The 27943-nt window shown below is 45.0% G+C and overlaps 1 protein-coding gene across 1 annotated transcript in view; it reads left to right on the top strand.

Annotated features, from left to right (window-relative positions):
• The window catches only part of LOC126428286 (uncharacterized), a 76968-nt gene that overhangs the window by 13530 nt on the left and 35495 nt on the right, over positions 1-27943 (top strand). The window contains exon 4 of the mRNA XM_050090203.1: positions 25005-25132. Coding sequence (XP_049946160.1) covers positions 25005-25132 — 128 coding nt within the window. The remainder of the gene's footprint in view (positions 1-25004; positions 25133-27943) is intronic.

Below are 27943 nucleotides of genomic sequence, written 5' to 3'. Positions count from 1 at the left end.
ATTAAAAGATGCTCGCGTAAGACTTTCGGCCACAGCCTTCGTCAGCAAAAAACACACACACACACACACACACACACACACACACACACACACACACACACACCTCATGCACATATGACCACCTACTCTAGCATCTCAGGCCGAAATGCAGTTATCACATGGGATGCCAGCAGCAATCTGGAGGAGGTGGGGCAGTGTCAGGAGGTTGTGGGCAGTGAGGTAGTGAAAAAAGGAGAGGAGTGGGGAAGCACCATCAGATACATTGGCAGAGGGCTTCAAGTAAACAGGTTGGGAGATGAGAATGGGGAGAGGATATGACAGAGGGGGTAGAAACTGTTGGGTGGAGGATTTGGGGACAAGATGTTACAGTAGGTAACCTCCACAACATCCTAGTTCATCCCTATGCCACTCCCAAGCCCAGCTGCTTGCCACAAGAGCCATATCCCTGTGGAAGACCCAGGCGCAAAGGCTGCCCAATCTACTCACCCAGCACTTCCTATTCCAGTCCTGTCACTGGTTTATCCTACACCTGTGAAAGCAGCCAAGTCAAATACCAGCTTTTTACACTGGTATGACTCAAACTGTGGCCAAGAGCAAAGTAGACCACCCCATGGCACAACATGCACCTGAACATAACACAACTGATTTCAGTGACTGCTTCACTATCTGAGCCATTTGGATGCTTTCCTCCACCACTAGCATTTCTGTACTCAGCAGATGGGAGTTATACTTACAACACATTCTCCACTCCCACAGTTATCCCGCCATAAACCGAAGGTGACATCCTCCACACAACAGTTTCTACCCCCTCTATCCTATCATCTTCTCCCCGTTCTCATCTCCCACCCTGTTTACTTGAAGACATCTGCGAATTCCCAACTCCTCTCCTATTTTGCTCCGTTTTGCTCCCTGCCCCACAACCCCCTGGCGCTGTGCCTGTTGGCAGTCTAGTCGCTGCACACACCACCAGACAGTGTTCATCACTCTCCCCACCTGTACACTACTATCCCTTCACCTTCCCCTTCCCTACCCCCTCCAGATTGCTGCTGGCATCCCACATGATAGTTGCATTCCAGCCTGAGATACTGGAGTTGGCGATGTGTGTGTGTCTGTGTGTGTGTGTTTTACTGACGAAGGCTGTGGCCGAAAGTCTTACGCGAGCATCTTTTAATTGTGCCTGTCTGCAACTTGACCTCTCATCTTCACGGTAAGTAGCAATCTGTCTTTTCCCTCAAAATTGATAAACTCTCAAAAAACAGGCTTTCTGTACTGTAATCTGACTGAAGCTAGGTTTTTGACAGCGATTTTTCAATTTTATCATAATAATGCTGTTTTTACTTATTTGATTCACTTTAAACTGTTTCTGTGCATTCAGCCGACATAAGAATGAAAACTGGCGTTCTACGGATCGGAGCGTGGAATGTCAGATCCCTTAATCGGGCAGCTAGGTTAGAAAATTTAAAAGGGGAAATGGATAGGTTGAAGTTAGATATAGTGGGAATTAGTGAAGTTCGGTGGCAGGAGGAACAAGACTTCTGGTCAGGTGACTACAGAGTTATAAACACAAAATCAAATAGGGGTAATGCAGGAGTAGGTTTAATAATGAATAGGAAAATAGGAATGCGGGTAAGCTACTACAAGCAGCATAGTGAACGCATTATTGTGGCCAAGATAGATACGAAGCCCACACCTACTACAGTAGTACAAGTTTATATGCCAACTAGCTCTGCAGATGACGAAGAAATTGAAGAAATGTATGATGAAATAAAAGAAATTATTCAGATAGTGAAGGGAGACGAAAATTTAATAGTCATGGGTGACTGGAATTCGAGTGTAGGAAAAGGGAGAGAAGGAAACATAGTAGGTGAATATGGATTGGGGGACAGAAATGAAAGAGGAAGCCGCCTGGTAGAATTTTGCACAGAGCACAACATAATCATAACTAACACTTGGTTTAAGAATCATGAAAGAAGGTTGTATACATGGAAGAACCCTGGAGATACTAAAAGGTATCAGATAGATTCTATAATGGTAAGACAGAGATTTAGGAACCAGGTTTTAAATTGTAAGACATTTCCAGGGGCAGATGTGGACTCTGACCACAATCTATTGGTTATGACCTGTAGATTAAAACTGAAGAAACTGCAAAAAGGTGGGAATTTAAGGAGATGGGACCTGGATAAACTAAAAGAACCAGAGGTTGTACAGAGATTCAGGGAGAGCATAAGGGAGCAATTGACAGGGATGGGGGAAATAAATACAGTAGAAGAAGAATGGGTAGCTTTGAGGGATGAAGTAGTGAAGGCAGCAGAGGATCAAGTAGGTAAAAAGACGAGGGCTAGTAGAAATCCTTGGGTAACAGAAGAAATATTGAATTTACTTGATGAAAGGAGAAAATATAAAAATGCAGTAAGTGAAACAGACAAAAAGGAATACAAACGTCTCAAAAATGAGATCGACAGGAAGTGCAAAATGGCTAAGGAGGGATGGCTAGAGGATAAATGTAAGGATGTAGAGGCCTATCTCACTAGGGGTAAGATAGATACCGCCTATAGGAAAATTAAAGAGACCTTTGGAGATAAGAGAACGACTTGTATGAATATCAAGAGCTCAGATGGAAACCCAGTTCTAAGCAAAGAAGGGAAAGCAGAAAGGTGGAAGGAGTATATAGAGGGTCTATACAAGGGCGATGTACTTGAGGACAATATTATGGAAATGGAAGAGGATGTAGATGAAGATGAAATGGGAGATATGATACTGCGTGAAGAGTTTGACAGAGCACTGAAAGACCTGAGTCGAAACAAGGCCCCCGGAGTAGACAATATTCCATTGGAACTACTGACGGCCGTGGGAGAGCCAGTCCTGACAAAACTCTACCATCTGGTGAGCAAGATGTATGAAACAGGCGAAATACCCTCAGACTTCAAGAAGAATATAATAATTCCAATCCCAAAGAAAGCAGGTGTTGACAGATGTGAAAATTACCAAATTATCAGCTTAATAAGTCACAGCTGCAAAATACTAACATGAATTCTTTACAGACGAATGGAAAAACTAGTAGAAGCCAACCTCGGGGAAGATCAGTTTGGATTCCGTAGAAACACTGGAACACGTGAGGCAATACTGACCTTACGACTTATCTTAGAAGAAAGATTAAGGAAAGGCAAACCTACGTTTCTAGCATTTGTAGACTTAGAGAAAGCTTTTGACAATGTTGACTGGAATACTCTCTTTAAAATTCTAAAGGTGGCAGGGGTAAAATACAGGCAGCGAAAGGCTATTTACAATTTGTACAGAAACCAGATGGCAGTTATAAGAGTCAAGGGACATGAAAGGGAAGCAGTGGTTGGGAAGGGAGTAAGACAGGGTTGTAGCCTCTCCCCGTTGTTCAATCTGTATATTGAGCAAGCAGTAAAGGAAACAAAAGAAAAATTCGGAGTAGGTATTAAAATTCATGGAGAAGAAATAAAAACTTTGAGGTTCGCCGATGACATTGTAATTCTGTCAGAGACAGCAAAGGACTTGGAAGAGCAGTTGAATGGAATGGACAGTGTCTTGAAAGGAGGATATAAGATGAACATCAACAAAAGCAAAACAAGGATAATGGAATGTAGTCTAATTAAGTCGGGTGATGCTGAGGGAATTAGATTAGGAAATGAGACACTTAAAGTAGTAAAGGAGTTTTGCTATTTGGGGTGCAAAATAACTGATGATGGTCGAAGTAGAGAGGATATAAAATGTAGGCTGGCAATGGCAAGGAAAGCGTTTCTGAAGAAGAGAAATTTGTTAACATCGAGTATTGATTTAAGTGTCAGGAAGTCATTTCTGAAAGTATTCGTATGGAGTGTAGCCATGTATGGAAGTGAAACATGGACGATAAATAGTTTGGACAAGAAGAGAATAGAAGCTTTCGAAATGTGGTGCTACAGATGAATGCTGAAGATTAGATGGGTAGATCACATAACTAATGAGGAAGTATTGAATAGGATTGGGGAGAAGAGAAGTTTGTGGCACAACTTGACCAGAAGAAGGGATCGGTTGGTAGGACATGTTCTGAGGCATCAAGGGATCACCAATTTAGTATTGGAGGGCAGCGTGGAGGGTAAAAATCATAGAGGGAGACCAAGAGATGAATACACTAAGCAGATTCAGAAGGATGTAGGTTGCAGTAGGTACTGGGAGATGAAAAAGCTTGCACAGGATAGAGTAGCATGGAGAGCTGCATCAAACAAGTCTCAGGACTGAAGACCACAACAACAACAACAAGAATGAATTTTGTGCGCTACATTTAGCCCTACTTTAAACCCTCATATGTCGACAATGGATAAAGATTATTGGATACAAAAAATTTTGTGTTGACTTTTTCCATTTATCTACCCTGTGAAAAGTTTGAACTGATTCATACAAGTTTAAAGCTTACAAGTGGAACACTTGATGAACCTCCCTAGAAAAGTGTTTCTCACACATGAAATACAAATGAAGCAAGATTTTCTCAGATGGTTAAACTTATCGTAGACAGAGGGCTGGTACACTGTTGGTTGCCCCCTGCGGGTCTGGGGGTTAGAATAGGCCCGAGGTATTCCTGCCTGTCGTAAGAGGCGACTAAAAGGAGTTTCACACATTTTGGCCTTTATGTGATGGTCCCCTGTAGGGTTTGACCTCCATTCTTCAAAATTTTCCCGAAGAGCAGGCCAATTGGGGAAGGGTGCCTTACATGGTGCATCATGTCCATTGTGCATAGAGATCTGTAGCCCAATTTCGCATCGTCGAATTGCAGTCCCGCCCATTCTCCATCTCTTGGGCGAGGACACCTTCCTGATGCGTTTTCCACCATGCACAATGCAATGTCACTTTCTGCGTCGACGATGAACTTGGACTTCTTAGCACCTGATATTCAGCACGGTAGCCAGTCCATTGTGGTGGGGCCGTCATGTACCCTGTTGGTTGTAGCCCCTGACCACACAGGGATCACTGTGCTGATGCCTGCACTGTTAACTCCTCATGTATGCCCGTCCCCCCTGGGGCATCAGGACTCCTGGCAGTGGCCGTCCTGCCAGGTGGCCTTTGCTGCGGCTGGGTGGCGCCCTGGGGAGAGCCCCTGGTCGGAGTGAGTGGCATCAGGGTGGGTGACACGCGATGAAGCATAGTCCATCATCTCTTGCTGGTGGGGAAACACCAGCAGTCTCTAAGCGATAATGAGCTCAATTCAATGCACAGAAGTAAGACCTCAAATCATTCCCCTCCCTGGCCACACAATGGGAGGAACGTCAGGTTACGGATGGCAGCGGATCTTATTTGCCCTGCTACCTTATATGCTCGAGAGCTGATGGGGAATCTTTCATGACGATGAAGCCTCAGTTTTTTGTTGAGCATTTAAAGGACAAGTTTGGGGAGGTGGCGGGATTGTCGAAAATGAGATCTGGGTCAGTCTTGATCAAAACAACATCCTCTGCCGAGTCATGGGAGTTAGTGTGACAAGCTGTGGGATGTTTCTGTAACCATCATGCCCCATAAGAGCTTAAATATGGTCCAGGTTATCGTATTTCACAGGTACCTTCTTTTGCATTCTGATGATGAGCTGTGCACCAATTTAGAGTGGCAAGGTGTACATTTCGTCCTGCGTGTCCACCAGGGTCCGAGGGATAATCAGGTTGCCACTGGTGCCTTGATCTTGGCCTTTGGGGGTGATACATTGCCTGAGAAAGTCAAGGTGATGGTCTACCGCTTTGATGTAAAGCCCTATATCCCTCTACCCCTGTGGTGCTTCAGTGCTGAAAGTTCAGCCATATGTCTTCGTGCTGTACTTCCAGTGTCACATGTCGAGATTGGGGATGCCCATCACATCCCAATACTCCATGTACCCCACCTCCCATCTGTGTCATCTACGGAGAGCACCATTCGCCTTGCTCGCCAGACTGCAGGATTCTCCAGAAAGAAAGGAAAATCATGGAGTACAAGACCTGGACTGACTGACCTACACTGAGGGTAAGAGAAAATTTGGTCGCCTGCGTCCTGTGCGTATGACATCGTCTTATGCCGCCGCTACAACAGTTCTGGTACCATCAGTTCCACCGACCCAAGTCTTCCCTCAGAGCCGGAAGACTAATCCTGCCCCCTCGATGGTGGGGTGCATTTCCCTCCCTGTTGCTCCTGCAACACCTATTTTGGGAGCAACACCCCCCCAACCATCAGGGACGTCCGTCTCCACTTCTAAGCCGGAGAAGTGTAAGTCTTCTTCGGCTTCTTTCGCTAGGAAGGAGTCCATTGGGTCACTCCCTTAGCAGGTTTCTGCTAGTGGGGAAGACAACACCTGCCAGTGGCTGAAAAGCCCAAAAGCAGTTGCTCATATGGCTTCACGCTCTTCCTCCGTCCCAGAGGCTGAGCCAGTGAAGTCCTCCTAGCCAGGGAAACTCAAGGAACAACAAGAGAAATCCAAAAAGAAAACTCCTTAGACAAAGGAAATTGCAGTGCCACCCACGCCACTGCTATCTACAAGCTCTGTGTCTGAGGATGGGGTGGAGATTTTGGCGTCCGCTGTGGACCTAGATCTCGCCAGACCCTCGGACACAATGGATATCAACTGCTCAGGCAATAAATAAGTCAGTGGCAGCAGGTGATTCTGAGGTGTAAACTGCCTCATTGAATGTTCCATGCCTTCCCAGTCTCACAATGTCATCCTCCAGTGGAATGGAGCAGTTTTTTCCAATGCCTGGCTGAGCTACAGCAGCTGTTACGCTTTACGCCTGCCATCTGCATTGCCCTCCAGGAAACCTGGTTCCCAGGAGTGCAGACCCCTGCCCTCTGTGGCTATAAGGGATATTACAGGAACCATAGCAACTATAATCGATTGCCAGGTGGAGTTTGTGTTTATGTCCTATAATCAGTCTGTAGTGAACCTGTGCCCCTTCAAACCCCACTTGAAGCTATGACTGTCAGAATAAGGACGACGCAGGAAATAACTGTCTGCAATGTATGTTTTCCTCCAGTTTGTGCAGTACGTCTGAATGTATTAGCTGCACTGACTGATCAACTCCCTAAACCTTTCCTATTTTTGGGAGATTTTAATGCCCATAACCCCTTGTGGGGTGGTACCATGCTTACTGGCCGAGACAGAGATGTCGAAACTTTACTGTCTCAGTTCGACCTCTACCTCTTAAACACTGGGGCTGCCACACATTTCAGTGTGGCTCATGGTAGTTACTAGGTCATTTATTTATCAATTTGCAGTCCAGGACTTCTCCCATCTATCCACTGGAGAGCATATGATGATCTGTGTGGTAGTGACCACTAGAGTCCAGCATGACCGAGTAAGCGAGCACAAAATACGAGATGGGGCGAGCACACCCTAACTGGATAGGCTGCCCGCCCTATTTCTACTGACCAAGCATAGAAGCCGTGACCGAATACGTAGCACGTAACTTCAAACACATTACACCTGTCGTTATCCGTGTGAGACTGCAGCCAGTACGGGCTTCTCATTTGTGGTGTGTCTCTCTCTCTGTAATCACGCAGTGCGAGGAAGCCAGTGCAGAAGACGTAAGACTGAAACCAATGTTTACACATTGAAGAGACGGGAGGGTCTAAAAAGCCAAGTACGGAGCACATTTTTGTTGGTTGTAGATGAAAACATTGCGTCAACTGGGTACGTATCGTTCATAAACTGCTCCACATTATTGTGTTTCCAATTGGAAACCGCTCATTTAAAGAAACACAGTTGTAAGAAACCTCACGAAGATACAGCTCCTTCAGGAATACCGGCAGTAATAAAAAACAGTATTACAGCAAAGTGCGTTGCAATGTGTGCTAGAGATATGAGACCTTTTAATGCTGTTTCTGGTGAAGGTTTCAGAGAACCAGGCCAAGAATTAATACATCTAGGTGCGGATTATGGGGAAGTTAACATGGCAGATGTAATGCCATATCTCTCTACTATAAGCAGACATGTCAAAGAACAAGCTGATGCAATACGATACAGCATAATGCCTTCTGTTATTGCGGAAGTTATTAATAAAACATGTGCTGCAACAGTTGATATGTGGACTGATTCGCATAATCAGGTGCACTATTTGACACTTACAACACATTACATTAACACAGATTGGTCTCTTATGAACAATGTTTTATTTACAACAAAATTGTGTGTGTGTGTGTGTGTGTGTGTGTGTGTGTGTGTGTGTGTGTGTGAGAGAGAGAGAGAGAGAGAGAGAGAGAGAGAGAGAGAGAGAGAGAGAGGTGTTGGATTTGTACAGTGCAGTGCAGCGAGCCGGGGCGAGGCGAGGTGAGATGTCAGCGGTGACCGGCCATGCTCGGTTATCTGCGTGTCTGGAATCCGGACAACAGACATGGGGCGAGTACGTGACCGAGCCGAGTTGTGTGGGGCTGGACACGAGCGGCTCGGTCCGCCTGTCAACAGGCGAGCCGCGACCGGTCAAACATCGAGCGTTGCAGCACTCTAGTGACCACTTCCCAATCTTCCTGTTACTGCCCCAGCATCAGGCCCACGGACACCTGCTCACATGGGCTTTAAACAAGGCAGACTGGGAAACTTGCACCTCTGTTGTCACCCTTGAATCTCCCCCACATGCTAACATAGATGTGATGGTTGAGCAGATGAAAACAATAATTGTTTCTGTGGCAGCAGATGCGATCTCTCGCTCTTTAGGGCGCCCGAGGCATAAGGCAGGCCCTCGGTGGTCGCCGGAAGTCGCTGAAGGAAATAAGGAGCATCGGCGAGGTCTACAGTGGCATAAGCGGCACCCTTTTTTGGAGCACCTCATTGCCTTTAAACGGCTCCACGCCCGCATTTGCCAACTTATCAAATGACAGAAGCAGGAGCATTGGGAGAGATGCGTCTCGACCATTCGGTGCCATATGTCACCTTCCCAAGTCTGGGCAAAGACCAAACGTCTTTTTGGGTACCAGGCCCAAACAGGTGTCCCCAGTGTTACCATAAATGGCGTGTTATCTACTGTCACAAATGCAATTGCCGAGTACTTTGCTGAGCACTTTGCTCGAGCCTCTGCTTCGGAGAATTACCTCCCAGCCTTTCACACACTCAAACAGCTGCTGGATGGGAATGTCCTCTCATTCACTACACACCGCAGTGACTCCTATAATGCCCCATTTTCAGAGTGAGAGCTCCTCAGTGCCCGTGCTCATTGCCCCGACACAGCTCCTGGGCGTGATTGCATCCACAGCCATACGATTAAATATCTCTCATCTGACTACAAGCAACATCTCCTCGTCATCTTCAACCGGATCTGGTGCGATGGCGTTCTTCTATCGCAATGGCGTGAGACCACCATCATTCTGGTGCTCAAACCTGGTAAAAACATGCTTGATGTGGAAAGCTATCGGGCCATCAGCCTCACCATTGTCCTTTGTAAGCTGCTGGAACATATGGTATGTCGGCGGTTGAGTGTCGTCTGGAGTCACGCAGCCTACTGGCTCCATGTCAGGGCAGCTTCCGCCAGGGTCACTCTACCACTGATAATCTTGTGTCCATTGAGTCTGCCATCTGAACGGCCTTTTCCAGATGGCAACAACTGGTTTTTGATTTATGTAAAGTGTACGACATGACCTGGCGACATCATATCCTTGCCACATTGTATGACACGAATTTTATCCATAATTTCCTGTCGGTCTGTACTTTCTTCGTGAATGTTGGTGCCTCCCATAGTTCCATCCATATCCATGAGAATGGAGTCCCGCAGAGCTGTATTAAGTGTCTTTCTATTTTTAATGGCCATTAACAGGCTAGCAGCAGCTGTCGGGCCCTCTGTCTCACCTTCTCTGTATGCAGACAACTTCTGCATTTCATACTGCTGCTCCAGTACTGGTGTTGCTGAGCGCCACCTACAGGGAGCCATCCACAATGCGCAGTCATGGGCTCTAGCCCACGGCTTCCAGTTTTCAGCCGCAAAGTCGTATGTCATGCACTTCTGTCAGCGTCGTACTGTTCATCCGGAACCAGAACTTTACCTTAATGACAATCCACTCACTGTAGTGAAGACATACTGATTCCTAGGACTGGTTTTCGACACTCAATTGACATGGCTCCCTCATCTTCGTCAGCTTAAGCATAAGTGCTGGCTGCACCTCAATGCCCTCTGTTGCCTGATCAACACCAATTGGGGTGCAGATCGCTCTACGCTGCTGCGGCTCTACAGAGCCTTTGTTTGATCCCAAGTTGACTATGGGAGTGTGGTTTATGATTCTGCAGCACCTTCAGTGTTGCATTTACTCGACCCTGTGCACCACTGCGGGGTTCGACTAGTGACAGGGGCTTTTAGGACAAATCTGGTGACTAGCGTACTGGTGTAGGCTGGTGTCCCTCCAAGGCAGATCGGACATGCTCAACTGCTCGCCAGTTACACAGCACAGATTCGTAGTTGCCCTGAGCATCCAAATTACCATCTCCTTTTCCCGCCTGCGGCAGTCTATCTCCTGCATCAGCGGCCAAGGTCGGGGCTAACCATTGCAGTTCGCGTGCATTCCCTTCTCTCCGAACTGGAGTCCTTCCCTTTACCACCTATACTTGCGGTCCGTTCACGTACACCTCCATGGTGTACACCTCGGCCACAGTTTTGTCTGGACCTCTCACATGGTCCTAAGGACTCCATTAACCCTGCGGCTCTCCGCTGTCACTTCCTCTGGATTGTTGACATGTTCCGGGGCTCTGAAGTGGTTTACACCGACGGCTGGATGGCTGATGATCGCGTTGGCTTTGCCTACGTTCAAGGCGGCCATATTGAACAGCATTCCTTACCCGGTGGGTGCAGTGTATTCACTGCAGAGCTGGTGGCCATTTCTCGTGAACTTCAGTATCTCCATTCATGACCTGGGGAGTCTTTTCTTTTATGTACTGACTCCTTGAGTAGCCTGAAAACTATCACCCAGTGCTACCCTCATCATCCTTTGGTAGTGTACATGCAGGAGTCCGTCTATGCCCAGTAACGTTCCAGTCGTTCAGTGGTGTTCGCTAGACTCCCAGGAAATGAACTTGCTGACAGGCCGGCCAAACAGGTACACAGAAACCACTTCTGGAGATGGGCATCCCCGCAGCTGACCTGCGTTCGTTATTATGCTGCAAGGTTTTTTAGCTTTGGGAGATGGAATGGCAAAATCTCAGTACAAACAACAAACTGCGAGCTATTAAGTGGACCACGAATGTGTGGAAGTCCTCGATGAAGACGTCTCGCTGGGACTCTCTGGTTCTCTGCAGGCTCCACATTGGCCATGCATCGGCGACCCACGGCTACCTCCTGTGCCGTGAAGACCCACCTCAGTGTCGGTGCGGCGCCCGGTTGACAGTGGTCCATGTTCTTCTGCTATGTCCTTCTTAGGCTGCCCTGAGACTTCATCTTTGGTTGCCAGACTTGTTATCATTGATTTTAGCAGACAACGCCTCATCGGCTGATTTGGTTTTACGTTTCATCCGTGAGGGTGGGTTTTATCATTCGATCTGAATTTTAGCGCCTGTCCTTTGTCCCTCTGTCTCCTCCACCCTAGTGCTTTTAGGGTGAAGGTTTTAATGTGTTGCAGGGTGCCTGGCTTTTCCTTTTTGTTTTTGTGGTCAGCCAGTCACTGTAATCTGCTTCCTTGTTTTACTCTCTTCTCAATGTTTCTTGCAACTCTCTGTTGTTCTCTTGTCCTCTTTTGTTCCTTTTAGTGTTTGTTTCCTTTCCTTGTGGTCTTTCCTTTCTTTCTCACACTTGTGGCATTGTATTAGGAACAAGGGACCGATGACCTTGTAGTTTGGTCCCATTCCCCCCTCTTTTAAACCAACCAACCAACGAATGCTGTTGGTCCAAATTTGAATCATCAGTCTCACTCCAATGTGGAATTATTTAACAATGACCGATCCAAATGAGGGTGACTATTTCTTCCCGTTAAATCCAAACAACATCATTAGATGAGCGTTAATTTCAGCCCAGTTAAAATCTTTCACAAGACGAATTAATCGAGTTGCACAGTTTACGTGGGTACTAGCTCTGGTCCATTGTTCAAACCTCACTTACTATACTGTAACATAGCTAAAGTAAGACATATGTTTAATAGCTATACAAATGGGCACCATTCCATGCTAAACCTAAACCTTTTTGTACTATCTGGTTTTGGTGTTTTGTGTGTGTGTGTGTGTGTGTGTGTGTGTGTGTGTGTGTGTGTGTGTGTGTATATATATCTGTGTGTGTGTGTGTGTGTGTGTGTGTGTCTATATATATATATATATATATAGAGGGAAACATTCCACATGGGAAAAATATATCTGAAAACATAGAAGCTGTAATTTAACAAACGAAAGTGTTGGTATGTTGATAGAGACAAAAAAAAACCACACACACACACACAAATTACAAGCTTTCGCAACCCACGGTTGCTTCATCAGGAAAGAGGGAAGGAGAGAGAAAGACGAAAGGATGTGTGTTTTACGGGAGAGGGTAAGGAGTCATTCCAATCCCGGGAGTGGAAAGACTTACCTTACCTTAGGGGGGAAAAAGGACAGGTATACACTCGCCCTCCTTGAAGTCAAGTTGTCTTTCAGTTTCTTTTCTCCCCAATTTGATTCAGTACCTCTTCATCAGTTATTCTACTTATGCATCTAATCTTCAGAATTCTGCTGCAGCATCGCATTTCAACAGTGTCTGTTCTCTTCGTGTCTAAACTGCGTATAATCCACATTTCACTTCTATACGAGGCTACACTCCAAACAAATTCTGTTGTTAAAGATTTCACAATACTTAAATTTATATTCAGTATTTATCTTCCTGAGAATGCTTTCCTTGCTATTCTGTCTGCATTTTGTTTCCTCTGTACTTCAGCAATCATCAGTTATTTTGCCACCCATATAGAAAAGCTTATCTACTACTTCTAATGTCTCCTTTCCTAATTAATCTAATTCCCTCAGCATCACTTGATTTAATTAGGCTACATTCCATTATCTTTACTTTACGTTTGTTGATTTTCATTTTATATCCTCCTTTCAAGATGCTGTCAGAGACTGCTCTTCCAATTTTTCCGCCTCTGTCAGAATTACAATGTTGTTGGCAAATCTCAAAGCTTTACATGTTCTTTCTGTAGTTTAAATCTTATTCTGAACCTCTTCTTGGTTCCCTTCAGTGTACAGATTGAATAGAATCATTGAAAGGCTGTAACCCTGTCTCACCCTCTTCTAAACTATTACAGGCCTTTCGTGTTCTTCAGCTTGCATACATGGAATCTGACTTCAACACAAGTTGTAAATAGACATTTGCACCTATTATTGGTTGGTAATAACAGTGGCACGTAAAGTGCCCTCCGCCACACACCGTTGGGTGGCTTGCGGAGTATAAATGTAGATGTAGATTATTTAATTCCTGCTACTTTCAGAATTTCGAATAGTGTAGTCCATCCAACATTGTCAAAAGCTTTTTCTAAATGCTATAAATGTAAATTTGCCTTACTTTAACCTGCCTCCTGAGATAAGTCTTTTTATCAGTAGTGCCTCATATGTGTAACATTTTCTTTTTCTCGTATCATGTGGTGCATTCAAAAACACGACAGATAATATAATGCTTACTTATTAATCAATACTATATTGCAGATTAGCAGTTTCTTTTACTAAGCACTTCAGCTGGTATTGTATTTTGCAACTGAGAGTGATGGTTTGGTGCTATTCACAGCTGTCGGATCCTGCCTCCTCTGGAAGTCTAGTGGTATTTCACCTGTTGAGATGACAGATCTGGTGAAATAATTACCCATACCTTTTTTATTTTATTAGGGGACTGTAATGCTCATAACAACATACAAGGCAACAACTAGCAGAGGGCAAGTAATGCTGCCAGTGGCTCCTATTCTGTGACAGACCTGACTGTCTGCAGACCTAAATTCTCAACTATGATCAAATAGTGTATTGGTAGTGACCTTTAAAATAGTCACTGGTACCTGATTTTTGTATCAGTTTGAAATCTACAACATCTGCATCTCCATCTACATATGTACTCTGCAAACCACTGTGAGGTGCAAGGCAGAGGGTACATCCCACTGTACAAGTTGTTAGGGTTTCTTCCTGTTCCATTCACATATAGAGCGTGGCAAGAATGACTGTTTGAACGCCTCTGTGTGTGCAGTAATTATTCTAATCTTATCCTCACAGTCTCTGTGTGAGCAATACATTGGGGGTTGTAGTATATCCCCAGAGTAATCATTTAAAGCCGACTCTTGAAACTTCATTAATAGACTGTCTTGGAATAGTTTACATCTGTCTTCAAGAGTCTGCCATTTCAGTTCCTTCAGTATTCTGCATACATTCAATATTCCCTGTTAGTCCTATCTGGTACGGATCCCGCACACTTGAGCAATATTCTAGGATGGGTCCCATGAGTGATTTGTAAGTGATATCTTCAATAGACTGATTGCACTTCCCCAGTATTCTACCAATAAACTGAAGTCTACAATCTGCTTTACTCACAACTGAACCTATGTGATCATTCCATTTCATATCCCTACAAAGTGTTATGCCCAGGCATTTGTATGAGTTGGCTGATTCCAGCAGTGACTCATTGATATTATAGGCAAAGGGTACTATGTTTTTTTGTTTTGTGAAGGGCACAATTTTACATTTCTGAATATCTATAGGAAGTTGCCAATCTTTGCACATCTTTGAAATCTTATCAAGATCCTACTGAATATTTATGCAGCTTCTTTCAGATAGTACTTCATTATAGATAGCTGCATCATCTGCAAAAAGCCTGATTCTACTATTAATATTGTCTGCAAGTTTATTAACATACAAGTTGAACCACAAGGATCCAAACACACTTCCTGGGGCACACCCAAAGTTACTTCTTCATCTGAAAATGACTCTCCACCCAAGATAACATACTGTGTCCTCCCTCCCAGAAAGTCCTCAATCCAGTCACAAATTTCACATGATAGCCCCATATTATAGTACTTTTGACAATAAGTGTATGTGCGGTACTGAGTCCAATGCTTTTCACAAATCAAGAAATACTGCATCTACCTGACTGCCTTGATCCAAAGCTTTCAGTGTGTCATGTGAGAAAAGTACGAGTTGGGTTTAGGATGATTGATATTTTTGAAAACCATGCTGGTTGGCATTGAGGAGGTCATTCTGTGCAAGATACCTTTTCAAGTTTGAGCTTAGAATATGTTCTAAGATTAAACAACAAATCAATATAAAGGATATTGGGCGGTAGTTTTGTGGATCACTTCTACTACCCTTCTTGTTGTTGGGTGTGACCTGTGCATTTTTCCAAGAACTGGGGCATGGGTTTTTGTTCGAAGGATCTAGGATAGATTATAGTGAGAAGAGGGGCCAACTCAGCCACAAATTCAGCATAGAATCTGACAGGGATTCCATCGGGGCCTGGAGCTTTCTTAAATGTTAACAATTTCAGCTGGTTCTCAACACCACTGACACTAATACTTACTTCATTCATCATTTCAGTGGTGCAAGGATTCAATTGGAGCAATTCTCCTTTGTAAAGGAACATCTGAAAATGGAGTTGAGCATTTCAGCTTTTGCTTTGTTACCCTAATTTTCAGTTCCTGTCTGATTCACTAGGCATTGGACACTTAACTTTGGTGCCACTAACAGCCTTTTCATACGACCAGAATTTCTTTGGATTTTGTGACATGTTATTTGACAATATTTTGCTGTGGTAGGCATTGGAGCAATCATGCATTGCTCTCTTGACAGCATTGTGCAGTAATCTCTGTTTCTTTAGAAGTTTCTTTACAGGGACTGTATACCATGGAGGTTCCCTTCCATTATGAACTGTTCTACAGGATACATGTCTATCGAGAGCATGGTCAACCATTCTTTTAAACTTGAGCCAGAGTTTTCCTGTACATGCTCATCCAGTGTGCTGAGAGTTTCAAGTTCCTCATGGAGACAAGACATTACTAATTTTTTATCTTTCTGCTTGTTTTAGTTGTCCTTTGGTTATCATTGTTACTGCAACCATATCGTAGTCACTGATACCAGTTTTGATGTGGATATCCTCAAAGGGGTCAGGTGTTTTTGCTGCCATTAGATCCAATATATTTCCACCAGAGTGGGGTTCCTAACTATCTGTTCTAGTTAGTTTTCAGAGAAGACCTTTAGTAAAGTTTTACGGGACACCTTATCACGCCCATCACTATCAAAATTGTAATTTTCTCAGCTAATTATTGGATGATTAAAATTGTCACCGATGATTACAGTATGATCGGTGAACTTACATACAAGTGAACTGAGGTTTTCTCTGAAGTTTTCTGTTACACCAGGCAGTTAGTCTGGTGGGCAATAGAAGGATCCAGTTACCATTTTATGCCCATTCCTGATACTCTCACTTTCAGCTTCAATTTCTATATCGGTAGATTTGAGTTTTTTATATACTGCGACAGTGCACCGGCTCCGTTTCCCATTTGCCTTTCCTTTCGATGTACGCATAAATTTTCCCCAAGAATCTCACTGCTGTCAATTTCAGGTTTCAATGTGCTTTCTATAACTATTATTATGTGAGCTTCACTGCTTTTCATGAGTGATTTTTTACCAAGTTGATAACTACAAAGAAACAACTGGTAAACTATCATTGCTAATGTGTAAATCATAATAAATGCAGAGATGATAATCAGTGAACTAGTAAAAGGCATAAAAGAAACAACCATCTGAGTTGCGAACTCTACAGTACCCTTCTCATCAGACGCTCCTGCTACTGTCATGTGTGGATCAGAAAGTTCGCAGACAATAGCAAGCAAAGGTGAAGAGAATGACAACGACAACAACGACAACAACAACAACAACAACATAGGTACCAACCCTCGACTGACTACAAAATTTTATTCAGGAGATAGTGGGCAAAAGGACATTATCTATTTCAACAACAGAACAAAAGATACTGAGAACAATGTCTATTCTATGGAAGTGTATACTCCAACTTTCTAATTGTGGGCAAAGTCAAAGAATATTAGTGCCCATGAGTACACTAAGCAATCTTTGAAAAAGGAATAATTAACATACATTCCCCAGACTTCTAGTAATACTGTGCAAAAATGACTGCAAGTGATAACCTAAGGTTATGGCCCCATTTAATGGTATGTAATACCATTTCTTTTAGCTTAAAGAACTAGAAACTCACTGTGTCCACATTACAGTCTGGGAACTCAATAATTCTTCATTAGAATGTAGAGATATGTTCCTAAGTCCAGACAACATGAGTATTAAAATGCTTCAGCATCATAGTGAAAATAGTAAAAATTCTGTCATTTTTCCTTTGCAGTGGTGAGAGAGTATCATAATACCAGTACTTAATCCAGTAAAAGACACAAAGAAACAGAAGTAGCTGCAGATTGATCAACCAAACAACTAACTTGGGAGAGCTATGAGCCAGTCTCTGGACTGAAGACCACAAAAACAACAAGAGAAAGGATGGTTAATGAATGGCTTTATTGGTGTTTGGAAGTGAGAAATCTCCTTTCCTGATTCCAGTTGAAAGGCCCGAGTTTGCAGTAATGTTCCTGTATGTCGAAACTTCCTGGCAGATTAAAACTGTGTGCCCGACCGAGACTCGAACTCGGGACCTTTGCCTTTCGTGGGCAAGTGCTCTACCATCTGAGCTACCGAAGCACGACTCACGCCCGGTACTCACAGCTTTACTTCTGCCAGTATCTCGTCTCCTACCTTCCAAACTTTACAGAAGCTCTCCTGCGAACCTTGCAGAACTAGCACTCCTGAAAGAAAGGATATAGCGGAGACATGGCTTAGCCACAGCCTGGGGGATGTTTCCAGAATGAAATTTTCACTCTGCAGCAGAGTGTATGTGCGCTGATATCAGCGCACACTCCGCTGCAGAGTGAAAATCTCATTCTTCCTGTATGTCATTCATGCAGTGCAAATGATGAGATAAAGGATTGATATTGTTTGAGTTCTTCTTATGGAGTTTGCAAACAATTAACCACATACGATAAAAGATGAAATTCTTCTCTACTATTTCTCTGAGTGCAACAGTTATGCTTTCATTATTCAGATTCACCCATATTTAAATAAATATATATTTTTTTCTGTACTTGTAGAAGTTGGGTAAATAGTTTACCATATTGATACTTCCATTCATCCTAGACAGCTTCTTACGGACCTACAATTTTGCAGATTTTTCACAAGTACGATTTCCTGTGGTACTGACTGTTCACAGCTTTCAGTTCAATATCTAGCTAATTGTTTGTATCAATGCCTATGGAAATACATTGGAATGAAGTTCACTGAAGTCTTCTTCAGCACCACATATGGTGTCATTATCTGTATTAAACACCTGTCGTGGCATTGAGATTTATGTTCACAAATCACATGAGGAGTAATTAAAAAAAATTACAAAATAAAACAAGGCCAGGTGCTGCAGCATTTTATTCGTATTTGTTATAACCTTAATCACCAATAATTGCGTGGATATTCAAACACACTCACTTAGAAACAATAGCTCGTAACGTGATAACAACTCAGTATCTCTTATTCGACTGCCGTGCCGTGACATGCGGCCGGCGCCGTTTGTAGCTAGGTGGCGCTCCTGCGCTCAGCCGAGTTGCGGAGCGCCTCTATCGCCATTTGCACGTACTGTCGTGGCGGCACTGTTAAATGTCGTGGCACTGTCACAACACTTTTCCCCCCTTGAAAAAAAAAACACTCACTTCCTTGGAGACATGGACAGTGCGGAGACATCCATGGCCTCTTGTGAGGCCCCGAGAAGATCCCGCGGAGAGACACGAGAGTATGGTCGAAAATGTCCAGGACGGAAGCTCGTGCGTGGAACGTGCCTCCTGGATGAGATGATGGGTGAAAACTCCGGAGCAGCATCCATAGGTGTCGTGGACCTGGGGGTGTGCTCCAGCGAGATGGGTCCCAGAGAAGGCGGGTCCCAGAGGGGCCGGTTCCGGCGTACTCGGAAGCGGTAGCGATGTCGGCTGCATCAACACGTACGGTAGATTGGCTGCAGTGACAGGACTGGCTTCTCGGGCTGGTGGAGGCGAAGGAAGGGGAGGTGGCACCGGCGTGGCCACCACTCGTGGGCGCATCTGGTCATAATGGCGAACAACCATGCCGTCGTCCGTACGTATTTCACAAAGCCGGTGGCCGCGAAGAGCCTTGACCACCCCTGGAATCCATTCAGGGCGAGATCCATACCCTCGTGCCCACACGTCGGCGCCCAACGAGTATTTTCCCGCACTAGGGGACACAGCACAAGGCCTGACAGGGTGAAGCAGGTGCAGTGGAGTGCGCGGTTGGCGGCCATGCAAAAGTTCAGCAGGGCTGCGATCACCCAGAGGCGTGAAGCGATAAGAACTCAGAAATTGCAGCAGAGCGTCATCTGTGGAAAAATCACTACGGAATTTTTTCATCTGGCTTTTGAAAGTACGGACAAGGCGCTCGACCTCCCCATTCGATTGCGGATGGAAGGGCGGTGCTGTAACATGATGAATCCGTTGTCCAGTACAAAAATCACGGAAGGCCTGCAAAGAGAACTGAGGGCCATTGTCCGTGACGATCGTGGATGGAAGACCTTCTAGCGTAAAGATTTTGGACAAAGCCAGCGTCGTTGCCGCAGTGGTGGGCGACGGCCATCGAACAACAAACGGAAACTTCGAGAAGGTGTCAATCAACAGTAGCCAATAAGTACCGAGGAAGGGGCCAGCAAAGTCAGCGTGCACCCGTTCCCATGGCTGCGCCGGATCAGGCCACGGAGAGGGCATTGTACGAGGTGCAGCCAGTTGTTGAGCACACTGACCACACACAGCAACAATGTGGGCGATGTCCGAATCAATACCGGGCCAATAAACGTGCCTGCGGGCCAGGGACTTAGTCCGAGAAATACGCCAATGGCCTTCATGCAACAGTTTGAGAACATCTTTGCGAAGAGAGGCTGGCACTATGACCTGTGGAGATGCGCCATCCGTGACCAGAAGAACAACACCATCACGAACAGACAGACGAAGGCGCAAGGCATGGTAGTTGCAAAAGGGGATCCGATGCCCGGCCCTTGGTCCTGTCCGGCCAACCTTGTTGAACAAACCCGATCACCTGACGCAGGACTGGGTCCCGCGCAGTAGCCGACACGACCTGTGAACCTGTAAGTGGAAAACCCTCGACTGCACGACGTTCTTCCTCATCAATGTAGAAACAGAGTAGTTCATCACGATCAAAAACCGGGTCGGGGCCCATCGGCAATCGCGACAATGCGTCAGCGTTGGCGTGCTGGGCCGTGGGGCGATAGTGAATCTCATAGTGAAAACGAGGCAAGTATAAGGCCCAACGTTGCAGGCGGTGAGCTGCCTTACCCGGAAGCGACGCCGAGGGTCTGGACAGAGAGACCAGCGGCTTGTGGTTGGTGATGAGGTGAAACTTAGAACCATACAAAAAAACGCTGAAATTTTTTAGAGCATAAATGATAGCGAGCGCCTCCTTTTCGATTTGAGAGTAACGCCGTTGCGCATCGTTGAGGGTCTTGGAAGCATAGGCGATGGGTCGTTCCGACCCATCCTCATACCGATGGGCGAGAACAGCCCCTAGGCCATACTGTGACCCGTCAGTCGCCAGAACCAAGTGCTGACCCGGACGGAATGTGGCAAGACAAGGCGCCGACTGCAAATGAGCCTTCAGTCGGACAAAAGCCTGCTCACACTCGTCGGACCAACAGAAAGGGACGTTTTTGCGTAACAGCTGATGCAGAGGATGAGCTACCGCCGCGGCGGATGGAATGAATTTGTGATAATAAGCAATCTTGCCTAGAAATGCCTGAAGTTCTTTGACTGTAGATGGCCGGGGTAGAGCGTTAATGGTCACAATGTGCCGACGTAGTGGACGTATACCCTCACGGGACAAGTGGAAACCAAGATACACAATGGAGGGTTGGAAGGACTGTGACTTGTCCAGATTGCACCTCAACCCAGCTGAATGCAAAACCCGAAACAGTGAACGCAAATTGTGAAGGTGCTCCTCAGTGGAGGCCCCCGTGACAACAATGTCATCCAGATAGTTTATGCAGCCGGGAACGGAAGCCGTGAGCTGTTCCAAAAACCGCTGAAAAATGGCTGGCGCGATAGCGACGCCAAATGGTAACCGCTGGTACTGATACAACCCACAAGGAGTGTTGATGATGAGAAATTCCTTGGAAGAAGCATCCAACGGCAACTGATGGTACGCCTCCGATAAGTCAAGTTTGGAAAAGAACTGGCCCCCAGCGAGCTTGGTAAATAACTCCTCAGGACGGGGAAGAGGATAAGTGTCAATGAGGCTCTGAGCATTGACAGTGGCTTTAAAATCACCACACAATCGCATACTCCCATTTGGTTTAGAAACCACCACGATTGGCGATGCCCATTCGCTGGAGGTAACAGGAAGGAGAATCCCTGAAGCTGTTAACCTGTCTATCTCAGCCTTGACAGGTGCACGCAATGCCACCGGAATAGGGCATGCCCGGAAAAACTTAGGGCGAGCTGTAGGTTTAAGAGTAATGTGGGCTTCAAAATCCTTGGCCCGACCCAGACCAGCAGAGAACACGGACGAAAATTCAGAACACAATCCATCCAGCTGTTGATACGGAATATTCTCAGATATGAGGTGCACATCATCATCAATGGAGAACCCGAACAACTGGAAAGCATCATAACCGAACAGGTTTTCAGTGCCCGCATGATCCACCACATAAAACGTGAGGAGCCTAACAACAGACTTGTAGGCAGTGGAAGCATCAAACTGGCCAATGATAGGAATTTTCTGTTTATTATAAGTTCTCGGATTTCACGTAACTGTAGACAAGGGAGGGGAGCCCAACTCCAAATACGTGCAAGAATTAATGAGAGTTACTGCAGAGCCAGTGTCCACTTGCATGCGAATGTCTTTATCCAGAACATGAACAGTAACAAACAACTTATTTGTTGGAGAAAGCACACAGTTAACATCCATGTCCGATGCCTCGTCCTCGTCGACAGGAACTTTAGGGGACTGACACACAGAAGCAATGTGGCCTTTTTTCCTACATGAATTACACGTGGCACAACGTTTTGGACACACGGCACTGTCATGCTGTACGGAACAACGTGGACAAAAAGGAAGTGCAGAACGAACCTGCTTCTGTGGTTGCTGTTTTCGCTGCGAGTGTTGCGGCCCAACGCGACGTTGTTTACGCGAGTGAACCACCGTCACATCTTCATTCTCCTGTGAAACAGGCAAATTGTCCATGTCGAAAGTTGACTGTACAGCGCCTACATCACACCACACGTCTATTTGCGCGCCAGCAGCGTGAGACACTTCAAAGGATTGAGCGATGCTTAGAACTTCCGACGACGACGGGTTTGGCAGTTGTAGGGCACGTTGCCGAACTTCTTTATCAGGAGCAAGCCGTAGAATAGCATCCCTAACCATTGAATCAGCATAAGACTCATGATGAGTGTCCGTGACAAACTGACATTACCTACTCAGACTGTGTAGTTCCGCCGCCCAAGTCCGGTAAGATTGATGGGGCTATTTACGACACCAGTAGAACGCCACGCGGGCGGCAATGACGTGGGTGTTTTTTCGGTAATAGTTAGACAATAAGTCACACATTTCTTGGAAGGACAGAGAGGCTGGTTCCCGCAGAGGGGCTAACTGAGATAGCAGCTGATAGTTCCATGGGGAAATCCAAGATAGAAATAACGACTTACACATAGGAGCGTCGACAACGCCGAAAGCCAAGAAGTGTTGCCGCAAACGCTTCTCATAATCCTCCCAATCTTCAGCGGCCTCGTCGTAAGGAGGGAATGGAGGCGGAGAAGAGGAAGACAGACGATGAGTAAGCAACGTCGACAACGCCTGAATAGCAGTCGTCAGCTGTTTTTGTTGTTCAATGAGCGCTTGCATAAGCTTTTTCCATGTCTGCCCCATCACGAACACACACATCCACAACGCAGTGAAAATATCCGACCTCGTCGCCAAAAAGTGTTATAACCTTAATCACCAATAATTGCGTGGATATTCAAACACACTCACTTAGAAACAATAGCTCGTTACATGATAACAACTCAGTATCTCTTATTCGACTGTCATGCCGTGACATGCGGCCGGCGCCGTTTGTAGCTAGGTGGTGCTCTCGCGCTCAGCCGAGTTGCGGAGTGCCTCTATCGCCGTTTGCACGTACTGTCGTGGCGGCACTGTTAAATGTCGTGGCACTGTCACAACAGTATTAATATTGTTGTTCTCATATTTTTCATTGGTGCCACTTTACTGTAGCTAGTGCTTTTATTCCTTTCCCTGCCAATTCTCATTTAAAAAATAGTATTCACTTGTAAATACGCATACAAATAAGAGTATCCCAGGCTACCTGCAGATTCTTATCCCTTTCAGTTATTATTAAGTTAGGCAATACATGCTTGCTCGTTTGGAGATGACCAGCTTGCAGAGCCTTTTGCATCTTTAATATGTGATAGAAATTTCTAAACACATAAGTTTGCTGAATTCTATACCCTCTTGAGGTGACATTGTAGCTTAAAAATATTAGCTATCTGATATTCCCTGCTCAGGGAGTTGTGTACAGCTTTAGATATACTGCTCCCTTTATGACTCTTTTTAAGCTTCTTTCTATTCCAGCCTTACCTTAGTCCTCCTGTGTTGTCAGAATGTTCCTGAACTTCTTGGGTAATCTGCACTTTCGTATATGCTGTCTTCAGAGCAGCCAAGACTAAAGCTAGCAGACTCAGAGTGTCTGTCAAACCTCTTGCCTGCTTTGACAGGTTTGACCACATTCCAGACATATAACCTATTTCTAAGGTAACTTCTGTCAGCTGTTTTAATTCTGCCTGTACTACTGGCAGAGTTTTAAGATCACCTACTTCTTCACTGTAATTTTGGAGTGATACACACAGTTACTTCTGCACTAACTGCTACAGACATTGCCATCCAAAATTGGTCATTTCAGAGTATCCAACACAAAAGAAATGTAGACAGTCTTCACACATTTCTCAGTGTCCTCCTCTTCTGTCAGCCAGTGTTAATGATTGCGTGCCAGAATGCCAAAGGTGCGTTCACATTTGGAATTTGAGAGATGGTGTATGAAACAAAAGCAGGTAACAGGGAACAGAGTACATTAAAATGAACATTCATTTGGTTGGCATTTAAATCCCACAATGATGTTACTTTGTAGCTTTGTGGATCTGCAGATGCTGGACTTGGAGAGAAGATTTATGTGATTGACTTGGAGAGAAGATTAATGGTACATTAATTATCCCACGTGTGCCTTGAAATGCCATTGCACAGGGTGAAGTCATTCTGCCCGATACTGGAGTCATGTTATCCATGAGTGCTGAAGGTAGATGGAACAATTCCCTTCAGTGCCACCACCTTGTACTGTCGTTCTTGTCAAATTGGTTGCGAGCTGAGCTTTGAGGCAGAGACGCAGCTTGTATGGTCTGCAGATTTGCAAGTAAGCAGGCCAGCAAAAACCGTAACTGGTTGAAGATTCATAGAGGTGACTCAGATACCTAGGTGAAGCCAGACTAAGCAAAGTAGCCAATAATCAAAACTGTATAAGATATTCTACATAACAAAGTTTCGAAAAACACAACTCTGACAAAAATATTATGATTCCACATTGGTCTATGTTTTACATATGGAATACATAGCGGAAGAGGGGAAAAAGTATTTTTGCAAGGAGTAGCATTGTAGCAAGTGTAGCTATTCCACACTGCTACATTTCAATAAGTCACTATTTGCAAACATTGTGCAGAGATTGGGTAATGGGTAGCACAAGCATTTATTTTATTCTCTGTTACAGCAATTTAACTTCACATGAGTATCTAATAAATAAGCTCATAAAGATCACACATTAATGGAATATTTTTTTCTGAACCTAAATGTTTTGAATATGCAGGGTTTTCCAAAAAGAATATACGTGTTACAATGTTTTATTTTGTCCAAACTATCGATCGCAGATTGTAATGACACACATTTATTTTTTTGTTCAGTAAGTGAGAATCACTATTCTCAATGATTGCAGCCTTCATATCTCACTCGGCATCACGGGAGCGGCTGCGCTACATCTTCAGAGCCCTGTTGCCACCGTTAGAGCGTGAGGGGACAGTCATCCTGGACGTGGGCTCGAGGCTGGGGGCCGTGCTGTATGCGGTAAGTCCTGTTAGTCTGACCTCTCCTCTAGCTTTGTGAATTTTCCTTCCTCATCTACATCTCTCCTCATTACGTTACTTCTATCCTTACATCAAATTCCACAGCTGACTAAATGCCACCGTCTGCTGCACAGTTTCGTCCACCTGTATCGTTAAGGGATTTGAGCAACAGACAGGAAGTTGAAAAATGGTTTTAACTTCTTGCTGAGCCCACCACATAGTTGGCCCAGATACCACTTTCTCTGCTCCTGTTCAGAGAATTAAACGACTCTGATGACCCCCCTCTCCCCTCAGACGAGAGGCCACTGGGAATCGCAAAAGCATTGGGTGGAGACTGTCTGCCCTCTCTGGCTCTGTTAAGTGCTTGCCTTACTGCCAATGGAGAAGTTGCAGAGAATCTGTCTGATATGTGACCTCTAAATGAGCGGCACAAACTGAGAGCATTTGCCAGGTGCTGCAGAATTTTATTTGTATTAATATTGTTGTTCTCATATTTTTCATTGATGCTACTTTACTGTAGCCAGTGCTTTTATTCCTTTCCCTACCAATTCTCATCTGATAGTGTGATAATGTTTGAAGTGTCTATGGAGAACAAACTTAATCAATTTTACATTTTCCTGACTTCCAGAATACAATATTTTGTGGCTGCGCAGGCCACATCTGTGTTATTTCTGTATTTTCTACAATAAATTTATGAATAAAGGAAACTGGAGGTTATTCTGAAGTCACTAGGTCCTCTCAAACATGAGGAAATGTGGGACGAACTGGATTTTTTTAGTATGAGGTGCATTTGACTGGGAGACTGACAGCATTGGTAAAAAATCTCGAAAAGTTTGAGATTTGTGAATGGTGCCATCCTCTTTCCAAAAGGAATCATAGTCTGGAAATCTGTTTTAGCAGTAACACTAAATAATAAGTTAAAATAAAGAAAAATCCACTATGAGTCTGACTTGCAACAAGCAGCAAAGTGATCAGTGTCTGTTCACCAGAGGTGCGGTTGGAAATGTATTCCTCAGGTGTATGTATGAGGTCATCGTGACTGCAGGGTCCCTGAGCTGGGGACTGGTAAGCACCGCCTGTTCCCTTTCACCATAAGCTCTAGGCATGCTTCAGTGACCACTGTACGGCGCAGCAGTGGAACGTTGTGTGTCAGGGATCTCGACTAGACAGCCCATATTGCGAGGATTGTAAAAACGTCTACAAAAAACTGCTTGATCTCAGTGTGCTGCACACTGATGAGATGTGTGGCTGTTGAGGTGGAACAATCGTCAGTGGGGAACCTGCCGCACCTCAGTTGTATAAGGCTTACCTAGGCACCCGGGGCTCTGTCTAGGTGTTCTTTTATTTTCCTAGCTGTTCGTGGAGCTGAGATGGATCTTTTGAAGTTGTCTCTTCCACCTCCTAGCAATATGGGTGGGCTGCTGGTAGGTACAGACACCCAATCAAATAAGGGGGCTCATGTAACCAGTCCTCCAGACTCAGGGGTATTACATAATTCTTGCTTTTAGTGACAAAACACATGCTGCTGGCCAGCATGTTTTTATTGTTTAAACAGAAAGAGGGAAGTTTTAAGAAAGTATCAACTTTTTACATATACAAAAGGGTTTAGAGGGGATTGCAGGTACTTTAAAATCAGTTGAAGAGTTATGAAATGGGACACTGCTGGTGAAAACATCAAGACATTAAATTATGGTGAAAATATTGTGACACTTTGAGACCTGGTGGACATCCTCAAAGAAGACCTGATAGTCGAATGGGCCAAGTAGGTGTTGTAGATGTGCAGAATAGTATGAAAAGAGTGGAAGGTAATCTGATTACATCAGACTTGTTCATCCTCACTTTTAATAGCACAAAACTCCCAGAACATTATTAAGGAGGGGTTTTCTTTGCTTAACAGTGTTGCCCTCTGTCCCCGACCCAATGTGCTTTGGGCACACCACTCTCGGATGTAAGGGAAAAGACACTTGTGGCAAATGTGGTAAGGATGCCCACAAGGGAATCATATGTTGTTCTCCTCCAAAGTGTGCGAATTTCTCAGGGGCTCACCCTGTCTGGAGCAGGGACTGCTTGAACTTCCTTGAAGAATGGAAGGTACATCAGATAAAACCACATGACAGATCCCTTAGGGTGAGACCCAAGATTTATAAGACCGTGCAGGCCCCGATGTTCGCTACAGCCTTTGTGTCAGTTGCTAAACAACCAGTACAGAAAACTGATGCTGCTACACCAACGAATGTAGCTTGTGTCAGCACTAGTACCTGTGTTTGTCAGTGTACTTGTGCTACTGCAGTTACTTCATACTGTATACTTCCTCCCAAAACATCGGTCAAGTCTGTGGTCGCTAACGTTGTGGAGCTCCCTGCTCCTCCAAAGGTACAGTGTGGTCCACTGTCCAGTGCTCCTACTACCATTGCTGCAGTTGTGGCTCCGAAGCCTGCCCTATACAAAAAATCAAAGGTCATGCATCCACCACTGATGGAGATGGGAGGTAAACAGTCCGACAAGATTGAGCTCCCGGCAGTTATGGGCTCTCCTCCGCGGAATGCCCCCTGTGCCTATACTTACAAGAAACACATTATAAAGCCACTGACACTCCAGTGCTACAGGGCTCTATCCCTCACCAAAAGAATGACCTGGCTGGGGACAGAGCCAAGGGAGGGGTTGATGTGTTTGTCAGTAATGCGCACCATGCCTCTGGTCTTGACTGACTACTGACCTGCAAGCAGTTGCTGTCGAAATTCACATGTGTTGGAGGATCAGTATGTGCTCACTGCTTTCCCTCTGCAAGATTCAATAGACTCTGAGCCTCTCA

The sequence above is a fragment of the Schistocerca serialis genome, chromosome 12, assembly GCF_023864345.2.
Source record: "Schistocerca serialis cubense isolate TAMUIC-IGC-003099 chromosome 12, iqSchSeri2.2, whole genome shotgun sequence".
NCBI lineage: Eukaryota > Metazoa > Arthropoda > Insecta > Orthoptera > Acrididae > Schistocerca > Schistocerca serialis.
This window is presented reverse-complemented; position numbering and strand designations above follow the sequence as displayed.